This window comes from Dicentrarchus labrax, unplaced genomic scaffold, assembly GCF_905237075.1.
Source record: "Dicentrarchus labrax unplaced genomic scaffold, dlabrax2021, whole genome shotgun sequence".
NCBI lineage: Eukaryota > Metazoa > Chordata > Actinopteri > Moronidae > Dicentrarchus > Dicentrarchus labrax.
Window position 1 is genome coordinate 8,188,861 of NW_026136702.1, and position 14,347 is coordinate 8,203,207.

General features: G+C 37.8%; 1 protein-coding gene across 2 annotated transcripts in view; it reads left to right on the forward strand.

Moving 5' to 3' along the window:
- Positions 1–13,826, forward strand: part of wdr27 (WD repeat domain 27) — a 40,243-nt gene extending 26,417 nt beyond the window's left edge. For both annotated transcript variants that reach the window (XM_051377734.1, XM_051377745.1), the window contains 2 exons: positions 2,157–2,255; positions 12,984–13,826. In XM_051377734.1, coding sequence (XP_051233694.1) covers positions 2,157–2,255; positions 12,984–13,097 — 213 coding nt within the window. In that variant the 3' untranslated portion in view covers positions 13,098–13,826. The remainder of the gene's footprint in view (positions 1–2,156; positions 2,256–12,983) is intronic.
- Positions 13,827–14,347: the final 521 nt, after the last annotated feature.

Genomic DNA, 14,347 nt, shown 5'->3' on the forward strand with positions numbered 1-14,347 from the left:
AAGACTGCCTCCCTTTTCCTTATCCATCTCTCTTTTCTTCTGGTGTACGTGCTTGTTGAAAGAAATGGAATAATATATGCATGCTGCTGGTTATTATTAATTACGGGGACTCAGCGCAGCACAGACATTTGAGAGCATCTCTGTCGAGATCGGATATTTCCAACGTTTCTCGGAACTCGGGAGAGTGTATAGTAGTGAGGTACACCGTATTTATTTGTAGCTGCCCTGAGACTTTCATAAGCCAGACACATTTGTACTTGTCTTAATATATCAAAAAGCAATCATGGAAAAAAGAACCTGAATACTCTAGAAAGACTCCCTAGATCATATTACACACTTTCCAAAAACATAAGGCCAAAAACAATCTAAGTGGAATATGATTTCAGTACGGTCGATACAAACCTATTGTATGTTCAGTTGAAATATGTATTATTTTCACCCGTTTTGACTTCTCCTTTTATCCCCTGACATGAAATTGATTATTTAGATGATAACAGTTTTCGTTTTTTAAATTGTAAATCGAGATGTATGCCCGATGATTTAGTTTTAAATCCCAGGCTGTATTGCCCCTGCTCTCCGCTTCAGTTACTTTTGATATAAACTGATACATCTGGGGGTCCATGTGATATTTCAGCATTCCACAAGGAACTTTTTTCTTCCAAGTATCTAATGCCCTGTTAGGCACCACACACGTCATATGCCTTAGACAGGAGATACTCTACCCATGGACCGTTTGACAGAGCTCACTTGAAGAGGTTTTTCAGAGAAACATAATACAAAACAGCTGCAGGAATCTGATGAGTTGTCGTCTGGTAACAAACATCCCCACATCTGTTTTTATCTGTGCTCATGGCACTGAAGCAAATGATCTTGAAACCGAGTTATTGTATTTAGAAAAAACAACCTGATAAAACATCTCACATCTATTCTATTTTAAATTTAAGTGTTGATTCTAAATGTCTACACAAGCAGTATGCAAATTTATTTTTGTGCCCCCAAGACCAAGTGTAAAATCCACACCTACAAATGACGGGAGAAAATAAAAATAATATATCTGAAGAGTTCATTAGGATTGTTATCAGTCTCAATGACCACTAACTTTTGAAGTGCTCAGTATTTTAGTGCTATGAGTGTGCAACAAGCTTCAAAGGCCAACAGTTTTTATTCTGCCAAAAAAGCCAGTGATGAGAATCAATATTACAGTATTAGGCATTGTAATGCTTGCATCAATGTACTTCATATCTCTTTTGGATTTGCTGCAGACTGTTAGGGCAGTTTTTTTTTATGTGTGTGTCTTGATGGTTTAAATTTGATACTTGCATCTTGCATCTGTTCAATACTTTGTAGTGCAACTTAGCACAACCTATTACAAGCTAGTGTACTCCAGGGTGTGTCATTACACTGTGGCATTACTCTATAACAAAATATCTGAAATGGCATTGTGCATCAGTGTTTAATGTTGCCTTACACAAGCAGTTGTACAAGCACTTTGATCAGGAATCTTTGCTGATTTTATAAAAACGAAATAAAACTAAGAACCTAGCAATCATTTGATGCCAACGTTCCATACTTAACACTTTCCAATGCTAAAGACATATTTTGTCTATCACTGAAAAAGTACTGAAATACTTGGCTGAAGATGTCTCCAGTCATTTGGAATAACTGATTGTGGCACAGTATTGCATGATTTTATGTGTGTGATTACTATCAACAAGAGTCACACTGTCTCGCCAATCTCTGAACATAGTCAGAAACCATGAAACTGTCATCAAAAAACTGTAAACTTTCCTATAAATTATTCAAGTGTTCAGACTGAATACTTATGAATATGGATGCTCTGTGGACCTCAAAATCTGAATCACTGCAAAGCTGGAATAAGATGAACTCAAAGTTTTCCCTCTAGGATGAAACAATCCTTAAAGCAAATCTGCATCCATTTGTGTTCATGTCTTTCCATTCACTTTGTATGTAGTTGTACCACATGTAATATGTGCTTCTTGTTCAACCTGAACTCACTTGTGTATTGTATCTATTATGCACATATAATGAGCTCATAAACTAATATTATATAGGTTGGTGATGTCCTATATTTGTATTTCACTGCATGGTTAGAGTTCATGTTCTTTTGTTCTTGCAATCCATGTCATTCATTCCAGGCTTATGTGTATGACATCCGTAGCAGCAGCTACCTCCACAAACTTCAAAAACACTCAGACACAGTGCTCAGTGTGACTTTCAACCCTGCCACACCAGAGGTAAGAACCTTTCTTTAACTTATGTCTTTGTGGTTCTGTCCCTTCCTTCTTCTGCTATGTATTCAGTGCCCCATCTCACAAAACTAAAAGATCTCATCATCTCAAATAAAGCACCAGCCCTATTTACTCTTCATCCCACTAAGCTCCCACAGAGTAAATATTTTGTACATATTCACTACATGCCTTACTTTTGCTTACTGACATCAGATATTGGACAGCTAAAGTTAAACCAGAGATTGACCTATGTTAACTCTGTGCCATCACGCAAGGGGACGTGCATACTGGCTAGTTTTGATTTAGCACCGCTCCCATACACACCCTAGCCATTACAACACCGCTAAGAAGTGAATTTGGATCTAATTCCAAATATGGTTCTTTATCTCGAGCATCTCGAGAGAGAAATGTTTCAAAGCAAAGATAAGAGGTCACAGTAAAAAACAGTGTCAGTCAGAGGTCACGTTTTCTTCAGTCCAAGACATTGCTTCACTTCATAACTTCTTAAGTTTTAATAAAGATGTCTATTTTTCTTTTTTTTTTATGATTTCACTTTGGAAATGTAAAATACACAATTCCAAAATATACTTTTTTTTCCACAAATATTTCATAGAGTCAGTTGGTTACACAAGTCTGCACTATCTTGTCTTTTGCAAGTGTTTCTAAAGAAGGAATGATGTCCTCAGGCTGAGGTCACATAGCAGGGCTTATTGAGACCATCCCAAAGTTTAGAGTGCATGGTTGGACATTTATGTCAGTGACCTCACACAATTTCTACTAGTAGCCAAGAAAGAATTCAGTACGTCGATTGAGAAATAATGAGAAATAATTGTAGTGTGTGTGTGTGTGTGTGTGTGTGTGTGTGTGTGTGTGTGTGTGTGTGTGTGTGTGTGTGTGTGTGTGTGTTTCAATTGTTCTCATCCTAGAATTTCAGTGTACAAAAATGCTGCTTGCATCTCCAAACACTTCTGAGACAACAAACTTTTTTTAGTGTTAGCCTCCTGGACCAATACCATTTTAATTTAAAATTTATATCCCCCAAATCGCTCTGTGGCTTTAACCAGTGGTGGCCAGTTCATAATCCAATCAGATAAGAACTACCGCTCTTCCGTGCCATAACCCTGTGGAATCTAAAGACTTGCTTTGTGCACTGTGCTCCTCTACTTTTATGACTGGCTGCCTGCAGGGTTGTTCCAGCTTGTGATTGGCTGCGCAGTTACACAAAAGATGTATACAGGGTTGTGCATGTTCGGTTCAGGAGCTGTTTTCCAACTTTCCTGTTAACTGTTAACTGTTTTTTTTTTTTTTTTTAATCCCTTGTCGTTTTGTTGCACTGTGTCTAATAGGATGCGACTGAGACAAAATTCAATATTGATTATGTCAGTGCTTCAGTTTGTTTCTGTGATGTGGCTGTTTATTTCAGATTGTCCCCACAATGAATTAAAAGCTGGTTTCCTTTCTTGGACTAAATCTAAACTGGTAGATATCTTAGAAATTCAGGGACTGTAGGGAATCTAAGTTTGCAGTGCTACTTTATACCAGTATCCTTTCAATGTCTCCAACAAAATCTCCAGAGCAATTCTTACAGAGCAACAAAAATTCCCTTTAGAAATGTTTTATTGTCCAGTTAATGATTTTCCTTTGGAACTATTCAAAGTAGATTTGAAAAAGAAAGCTTTAAAATATAATATCACATCCTCTGCCGGACGTCTCATGAGACTTCTTGTAGACTGTCTTCTGGACTTGAAGCACATGTTTTAAATCTGCATGTCCGTCTGTGTAACTCCATTCAGTTAAACGTTGCAGCACAATGATACATTCAGACTTCCAAGTTTGAAAGTGGAAAGTTTGATCCATGGCCATTTACTGGCTGAATTACAGTAATCTGCAGAGTTTGAAGACACACTTCATCAGTCAGAGCATGCTCACTCCCCATCACTACTTCTGCACATTCTGTTTTGTTTAGTAAGACATGTGGTCAAAGCAGAAACCCATTAAAAAATCAGAAAGGTTGGCTCTATTTGACTAATCCTTTCCACCACAGGTGTCAGCTGATCGATTAGAATATTACTTTAATCTTTATCAAGATGAAAATGTAAATGATAAATTAGTACATGAATGTGAACAGTTGCAGTATTACTTCTCACAAATTATTTCCACATGGAAATCTGGCCATATTTTTTTTCTAAATGTTCAAATTTGTGCAAATAAACAAAACCTTTTCTCTTCAGTGTAATATTAAATATGAGATGGAATTCATCTTTTTTCTTTAATCTCCTATTGGCCATCGCTTGTTTCTGTTCTCATATTTGTGTCATTGACCATCACATACTGCAAGAAACTGCCAAGATTTGAGCCGTTTGAAGTCATAAAACTCACAAATGTATGAAAAATACGGAGGGTTCCAGAGGGTCTGCAGCTAAATATAGAGCTCTGACAAAAATCAAAATTTCCCCATGAGCACATCCTGAAAGCATGCTAATGTTCCTAACATAGGATTTATGTTGTGTTGACACATAGTGACTGAGTGAGAGCTGCCGAATCATAAAAAACCTCAGTTAGGCACATTACCCACACCTTGGTGAGCTCTACCAGGGGAGCTATCCGGGCACCCGTGGGTGACTAGGATTTAAGTTGACCTCATGCTTTCAATATACTATATATATGTTTACTTTGGTACTATAATTGCCTGACTCATTCAAAGCACAGAAATAGTTGTTCATGTTCATGTTCAAATAAACTTGTCTTGTCATCCTAACCAATAGCCAGTTATACTGTAGTTTATTGAATTACAGCCTTTTATTACACAAGCAGTTCTGCATTGGCAAACTGTCTGCTCCAGTGATTGTCAAGCAATTGTCTGAATGCAATTAGAACACGGCTGGAGACAGTCTTGTCCATTCACCACTGCACAGCTACCTTTTGTCTGCCCAGCCGAAGGGACAGAGCTGTTCTTGATCAGTGACTGTAATCAGCATTCCCTGTTGCTTATTTATTCTTTCTCAGGACCTCTTAGAGGGAGGACAACTTCTTGAATTCTTGTAGAATTTAGAAAAAACCATATGAAATTTATAGATTCACATTCTTTCAGATCTTCTTTTTAGTTTTCCTCAATTAAATTATGAAGAATCCCAACCTGAGGTCTACTTGCAAGCTTTCAACTGTGTCTTCATTTGTGGAGGGAGTTTTGTTATTGAGATGGATATGCTTACATAGCACCTTCTCGTCCATGTTAGCTTAGTGTCAAGGGTTAAGGCAATTTATTTGTCATTGTACAACACAAGAAAGCACAAACAAATGAAAATTGTTGTTTGAGCACCATGGATGTTGATGGAGCAAGTCTCTGTAAAGATGTGGACAGTCTCTGATTTGCTGTTGTTTGGCCAGCCTGAGTCCCATTTTGTCCAAACTGGACATTAGCCAGGAGCAGCCTTAAGTCAAAACTCGGCCAGCACGGCTCCTATTCCGGATCTCTTCTTCTCCTCCTGGGGCGATCACAGCACCGGCCATGGTGGACTGGTTAGGCTTGGGTGGATTGTCTCAAGGTCTGCTGCATCGTAATCCAAACCTCTTCTTCCTTTTCCGATGACTGTAGGCTGTTTCTGTCATAGGTAATACATGTTTCAGCAATGAAGCCAAAAAAATGAAAGATTAAAACAAAGCCAAGTTTGAGGGAGCTACCAGCTGCTGCGTATGTGTGCGCTGCCTTTGCTATGTAGTCAAAATCTCCTGATCCAGTCAATTTGAACCAGTAGGAAATACGATCAGACATCATTCAGTGATGTTTCAGCAATAAAGCCAAATAAAATAACAGATAAAAACAAAGTTTGTTGCAAAGTTTGAAGGAGCTACCAGCTGCTGCATCTACATGAACCACTGCCATGGTATACAAATTAAAGTTCCTACCAAAATTCCTCAGTAGGGCTGCATGATATGGTAAAATCATCATATTGTAATTATTCTGACAGATATTGCGATATGATTTGAAATTAGTGTAGGAATGTTTTTTAATCACAAATTTAATTTTCACTGGGGAAAAAAAACTATTAAAGTCATGATGATGTGACTTTTTTGGGGTCTGTAACTAATAAACATGTTTTCATCAGGAGAACACGATTTGTAGGCCAGGGCATCGCTTCACAACTGCAATATTTCATTATAATGGTCTTTAGTCACATATTTTACCTTTTATGTGGGTTGTTTTGAGACAGAAATATCTCATTCATCATTACAATTTGGTACTTAGATGGGTTTAAATGGGATTAATACAGTTGTAAAGAACTAGTGAAATGTTGTTGACATAATTGCTGCAGATTTATTTTGGTGCTAAACATTGCAGGGTCCTGTTAAACAGCTGTCAGATTAAGCACACTGATGGCTTGATGATGTAGCCTCCTTATGCAACATTTCAACCTCATGACGTGGTTAGACATGGGAAACAGTAGTTCAGTTTGTGTCAAGAAAATCTTTATACAATATCTGTGAAAATGTGAGGATGTATGAATAAGTATTACAAAGATGGAGTTGAGAGTCCAGAATCTCACTCCTTCAGTGCACTCATCATTAATATGAGCACTCTGCTTAATATTACTTAGCATGAGATTTATCATAGATACACACATAGAGAGTTACAGAAACCTCTCCTTCGTATTAACTGAAAAATATTTTTTCCTATTCCTCAGACAGTTGATCTTCTACTGATTCATTGAGTGCCTGGCTCAGCTTTGGGAGGCTGCTTCTAGTTAAACTTGATCCAGTTGATCTAATATCTGACTGCAGTGGATGCATACATATTTATTTTTATTTGTATTTTGTTCTGTAAATACATTCGTAAAGAAGTCTTGGGGAATAGCTCAGCAGTCTTACAGTTAAGGCCATGTTATATCATGATGGTAACATCACTGTATTTCCTGAGCCTGTGCTTTCTCCTTGCCAAGACCTGAAAAAATACTGACAAAAAGTGTCCCCAACCTGTGCTCACCTTTCTTTCTAGCCACATTTGAGAGCCAGATGTTCTCCATATTTACTGCTGTGAGAACCTTGCGATGCAAGGCACAGAGAGATAATGCAATGCATATTTTCCACTCATTTTTCACTCATGTTTTCCACCCTAATACTTAAAAGACCATCAAGCAGTCAGATCTACCTCCGGGGTTCATTCCCTCAGGTTTATTCCTGTGCTTTAGTCTGTAATGAGAGATCCCAACTTTTACTGTCACTTCACTTTGTTGTCTTGTAAAATCTTGTGGGATTTCACATGGCATACCTCTGTAAAGTTTTGTAAGCTCCCCTGTGTTGGACCTAAATGTGGTACTGTAAAAGTTGACTTGAGTTATTTTCACACTTGTAACAAGAGGGACCTGCTGGTTCAACACATAAGGATGTTTTTATAATTTTTTTTTCAGATTTGTGGGAGGTAAACTAAGCAGTGCCCTTTTTGAGTCGTGCCTGAAAACAATGCATTGTTGATACTGTATCTGAAGTGACTTCCTCCAATGATTTTTGGAATTTAGAAACTTAAGGATTATAAGTAAAGGCAAAGAAAAATGCTGTGGCCAGAGGCAAATCAACAGTGACTTCAGAGAAACGGGTTACTAGGTCAGACTAGAGAAATAGACTTCATGGGGCTGTGCTCTATTTGGGTTTCTCAGATTTCTGTGCTGTCTCACCCCAAGCTGTTGATAGCTCCGATTACACTGTTCCACATCAGCAGTGGAAACATCTTTGTGGGGTTTGCCAAAGATTGGCTTATTAGTGAGGTGGATTTCTTTTAAAGGACAGTGGAGTGCCCCCTCATTTTCCTTTATTACCTTTGCAGAGGAGGTTATGTTTTCAGTGATGTTTGCTTGTTTGTTTGTTTGTCTGTCAGCAGAATTATGTAAAAACTGCGTGCAGCAAGGGCCAAAGAAGGACTCTCGAAAGAACAGGAAATTATAGTAGGAGACCACAAGTAATGGTTCTTTACAATCTGAACTTAATAAAGTGGCTTTTGCTTTGAATAATCCTCAACCAGGTGTGCTTGGTTTAGGCAGGGTTTTAAACATGCACCTCACCTCACACTAAGTTTCAATGTGAGGTGAATCAGCCAAGAGTCCAAGAGTTTTCCACATTTGGTCAGATTATTGTGTAATTTCAGTTGAGTAAAATGTCAAAAAGATCAAATTAAAAAACAAAGATTTGGGTTTTTTTTTTTGTTTTCATTTTAAAAGAGAATTTAATGATTGATGACCACAAACTACCAAAAAAACAGACATTTTATGTAAACTAACATTAAACATGTCCAAAGTGTTTGTGTTTGAAAGCATACTCACTTAAATTATATTGAGAAAGTTTTCCTGTTTTGTTTTTGTGAAAGTATCCTTGAGCAAGACACCAAACCCCCTCGTCTGTTCCAGAGACACCGCTGCGCTCTGACATATCTGGTCAGTTTTTAAATGCATACATGTGTGTTTGTTGGAAGGGAATATGAAAGTAAAAAGTACTTCTTTATTTAAACAATATAATCAAAAGGGAAAAAAAGAACTATTAAATAATGTTTTCAGTTTCAGTCCTTTGATTAAGTGAGAAGTTTCTGAACTCTTTCCCTCAAGTACTTTAGACCTCATTTGCACTTCATGTGTTGGAGTTAGTGCAGAACTGTGACCGCTTACTGACACAAGCAGCTGTCTCTAAAAGTTAACATGTTCTATCGTCCCAACTAAGAAGATGAACAATGAGTGAATCATCTCATTGGCTTTCAAGCTCTGTGCAGTCTTCTCTCCATATGTCAGCGTGTATCATCTTTGCTCTTTGCAGGCAGAAAGAAATGCAGCTGGCGTCCCACTAGACGTTTTTACTGTATCTTTTCATTTGTGGCCATTTGGCATTTGAAAATCTATTCACACTCCTTAGTACTTTTTTTTTATATTTTATCTCTCCGTTTCCTCTTTGCTTGACCCCAGAGAGCAAATCGCTCTCTTCTTAGTGTAGTGGCGAGACAGCAAATACAGACCTGGATTGCTGTCTGCTCCAGAATGTCACATTAGAGTGAGACACAGACTGAGCTGAGACAGCCTCTCTGGAATCAACTGGCCTGTGTTCAACACAGCTGGAAACTGCAACGAACAGGAAGTCAGAAAATAAAGAGTTTGGGTCCAGTTGCAAAGTCACATAAGGCATTTTTAAGTATCAAAACCTTTCACATGTAGTAAACAGCATTTCTCAGTTGGCTGTGTTGTTAGCATTGAGTATATACAATGCACAGAGCTTCCGGATCTGAAAAGTGAAGCCAACGCGGATGTGACTTAAAATCTGCATTGTCAGTAGAGGCCAGCAGGGGGAGCTCCATTGGCTACAATTTAAAACAATACCATGCACTCTTATAGAGAAATGACCCAACTTTTCACTTTACTTATTAGCCCAGTAAATAGTTTCCTAATGCGTTTTTTGTCTCGATCACTAGTTTCAAGTCTTCTTCCAGGCTAGCCGTCATTGTTTCCTGCTTCAGATGAGTCGAAACTGCGCAGCCAATGAGACACACATATAGGATTCTGGAATAAACAAACATGATAAAATAACATCTTAATTAATAAGGAAGATGGGCTACAGGGCACATGGATGAACAGTAAGGGAGTCTACATTTTAAGGTTCAAGGTAACTTATACGCATTGTACAATACAAACTGAGATTAAAATAATAATATATAAAAATAGATTAAAATATAACAATTTGTACAGTTATAAATATATACACACACGTATACACCCAAGAAATAGTATTCTTTGAATTTGCATCTGGGGGAATGTAAACAGCAGCAACAAGATGATAATATGGTTTCATCTTCACATCAAAACTTTGGCATTTGAGAAACAGTGTCCATCAGCTTTGACTCTGTTTGAGCACCAAGTATCATTTACCGTTACTTATATTATTTGGATCATTTTAATTGCCACCAATAACAATAAATATGATAAGAACTGAGTGAGGCTTAACTGCATCATAAACAAAACGTAGCTGTTAGTTTATAAAGAACTTTGTATATTAATACTACGAATGCATAAAGATTAATAAGAGGTTAAAATATCTATTTTGCATATACATAAGTGGATACATAAGGGATCATATACATAAGTCATTGTCAATACTATAACCAATAGCAACAGATGCTTGTAAGCTCATCAAACAAGTGACCCTGGTGACCGTCTGCTCCTTTTCCCATCTCTCATGTAGATCTTACTTCCCCTCTCAGCATGTACAGTACAGAACATCCTGGTATGTTGGCATTTATCAAGTCTGTGCTCTACAGCTGATGAATGATATCCTTTGGGAGGGAAAACACATTGCTCCTCATATCTTCAAAGCCCAAGCTATTGTTCATACCAGATCGTGCAGACGGACACTGCGTTGTCCAGAATGTCAGCATTTGACAGGAGTGTTCGCCACTGAAAATCTAACCCACATTGCATTCTTAATCATAATTTTTATTCCTGCTTTGAACTATTGATTTGTGGTCTTTTTTCCGCAGTATTGAGCCAGTATGCCTGACTATAACTTAGATTATGTAACATGCGTGACACACCTGAATTATGTTCCCAGAATTCCTAAAAAGTTTTGAATGAGACTTTAATATACTAAACAAAAAAACAAATAAACAAAAGTATCATTAAAGAAGATGCAGCCCACGTTTTCAACATTGCTTCTCAAGCATGACCTATGTCTTTGGGATTATTAAAGGTCAAATTTTAAAACATATGCTTGTGAATTACTTGAAAACCTATTTATCACAGGATTACATAAGGCCGTTGCAAATAAATCTAACATCAAACCAACGAAAACTGTGTTTCTTAGAAGTGGGATGTTGAGGAAAGCGAAATACCTCACTTTTGATGGCCCAGCATGACCTCATGCTATATGTCTACAGTGAATCAGCACGCAACAAGGTCTGACTTCTGACCCTGAAGGTCGCCCAAAACCTTCAGTGCTCATAGGCTTTAGCTTTCTTCAGCCTCAATGAACAGAGGTTGAAGGTTGCACAGATGGAATGTGGCAGATTACAGATGTTTGATGTACAAATTCCATTAATGTTATCACCTTTTAAGAAAATCTGAGATTTTCTCCACTGCATGGTTTACATGGAGGAGTGTAATGCCAAGGCGATTACACAGTCTGATGGTTTTGGATGGCAGTTGATGAAGAGAGCTGTGGTTGCTAATGGAGCTGCTCTCTGACCCTCTTAAGTTTTAAGTAGCTATTTTAGCCGCTCTGGGGCCGGACCCAGACAGCTTGACTATTGTTGATTAAGGTCATCGAGCAGGAGGTCATGGTGAAAGAAGACTCCTGGAAGAGCTAGTTAAATGAGCTGTCAAACTGTTTGTTTTGTGGGAGAGTCTCAAACATTTATTTTTTTATTTTTGCTCTAAAAACACTATACAACACATGCTTATCTAAGTATGTATGTTGTCTTTGGCCTCCACGCATTTCTGTGTGTCTAAGGAGAAAGTCTGCAACAATTAATCATCAAAAGAAGTTTGAATCCACCCATTGAATATCTGAGTCATCCTCAGACCTCAGCTATTGTGACTCCCTTTCCCAGCACAGGCATCTGCTTGCTGGTAAACGATGATCTCTCCTGCATAAAACAGCTTTAGTACATGGGAAAAAATGTTGGACTATTGTTGTACTAAATGTGTTTTTTATCACTGCTTGGCAAATTGTTGTTTTCCAAGATGCCTGCTGTTAGTATATTTAAAAAAGATATTCTTTTCTTTACAACCACCTAAAAATCTATGAAATCACCATAAATGACACTGATGCTCCACCGCCGATCTGGACGTTCACCCAAACATTCCTGTTTAGTTTGCAATTTATTGGTTTGTTTTCACTTAGTTTTCATCATGTAGAGTGTAGCACTTTAAGACTTTAAGTGGGATTAAGGGTAGTACAAATAACTTTGGCTTGAAGTAGTATGAAATAGATTTTAAATGGTTGTTACTTGCCCTAGTCTTATGCATCACGTATGCTTGAAAGTTAAAATACAGCTGTTTGTGAACAACTGTCTTGAATTAAGATTGTTCCATATTATCATATACTCTACTCTGAGCAGCTGCAGATATGAATATGTAGCACAAGCCTCATTCTGACCCCCAAGTGTAGGTTACCTGTTGCTATTACTTCTGATTGGCTGTGAGAGTGTTGAGGTAATGCTCTCTCCCCCTCATCTGCTCTCCCGGCTGATAGAGACAGATGAGATAATCATCTTTTGCTAATATAGTGAAAAGGCGATTGTGTACATGTCCTTTTATGTGTGCCGCGTCCACATGTTGGTTAGAGTGCGGGGTGTCTGTTTGCACACGTGTGTGTTTAAATGGTTGTGCAGCTTGTGGGTTGGTGTTAGTTTATTGATGTGTGGGTGCCTTATTAATCTGTAAACAATTGACTCACCATGACCAGTACTGGCGGGAACCTCAAGCCCCTCTTCTCATTAAACAAAGTTATATAACAAAGTTCAGGCAAGGTGGCTTAATGTTTTTTGTGATAAATGGCAGGTATGGAAAACCAAGAATTTCTTTGAGAAACACTGTATGGATCTTGACCTTGGTGATGCTAGTCTTCTTTAAGGGAGCAGGTGTGCTCTTGTGTAACTTGGTCCTCTAAAATAGAGAGTCGTAAACAGGAGAGTGATGTGTGACACACTCCCTGGGAAATATCATCCGCAAGCTGAACGTGATGTCATCTTTTTTCTCTTGTCTCTCCTAGCTGCTGACTGGGACCCTGGATGGGAAGCTGAGACTGTTTCAGTCCAGCAGTGGGGCCTGTCTGTCTCATGACACCAGTGCTGCTGTGCATAGCATCCCCAACATGACTGCATAATTACAGCAGGCTGCTGCGAAGACCATGTAGGTTTCATTAAAACATTTCCAACCCCCTGGCTAGGATTTTACTGGGAAAGAAGAACGAAAGGGTTTGTTTTTGGTTATTGGTTAAATGAAGATAGATACAAGTTTAAAGAGGTTTTGTTTTTCTTGTTATATGTGACTTTTGTGTTCTTTTCAAATTGTCAAAAGGACCCACCCATTTAAACATCTTTGTTAAACTTCCAGAATGTAGAGACTGCTTTTCTTTTGACTGAGATTCAAAGTGGTTTGATTCAATCAGTGGTTTGATTAAATATGTTTTCATTTAACCACATTACTGTGATGCAATATTTACTCAATTATATGTAATTACAGCTAAATTTGCCAACAACAATTTTATCAGCAGTTATTCCCATACGTTCGTCTACATTCTCGATGGTCAAGCATAAGATTTAGTTTGTTCAGTATGTGGAACAGATGTACTTCTGTATCACTGGCTGTGGCCACTACTTAACAGATCAGCACACAGAGCTATGACATCAACTGGGTGCAACCTCTTTGGCTGCCAGACACACAGATGCTACTACTGTTCACACTGACAAACCCATCGCATTGTTTGAGCTGTACATTTACTCTTCTCTACCTCAGTCACAGCAAAATGTCAGCTACACTCAACTGTAATGGAGCAGAATAAAAATATGGGACTCTCATGTTTGTCAAGTATGAATAAATTGTTACATCTTCATCACAGTATTTCTCTGTTTTCTACACAACATGTATTTATGTATGTGTTACTGTATATCTGTTTTTACTAGAAGTATATAAGGTGTACCTCAAGGTTCGATTTAAGGACCACTTCTGTTTTCTTTTTTTATTTATGATTTCTTGATTTTTGGTGATTGTTATTAGTTACATATATACTGTAATATATACATTGAAACTAATATATATATGCATCAAAGTCCTATTTAGCACTATTACCACATTATATATTTGCCACAGTAACGTGGCCCCAAGTATCCCATACTATATACTATTATATGTACATAAAAACCTCATTCATCACATATTAAAGAGACTTTTCAAACCAACTTCAACATTTTACAAAGTTGACTGTCAGCTAACAAACTCAATAAAACAAAGTCTTACACAATAGTCTTTGGTATGAGAGAGAACCTTAAATCCAAATCCAACTCTCTGGTTTTAGTTTGTAATGATGGTGCATCTCTCCAGAAAGTTGATCTAATGAAATGTCTGGGTTTATGG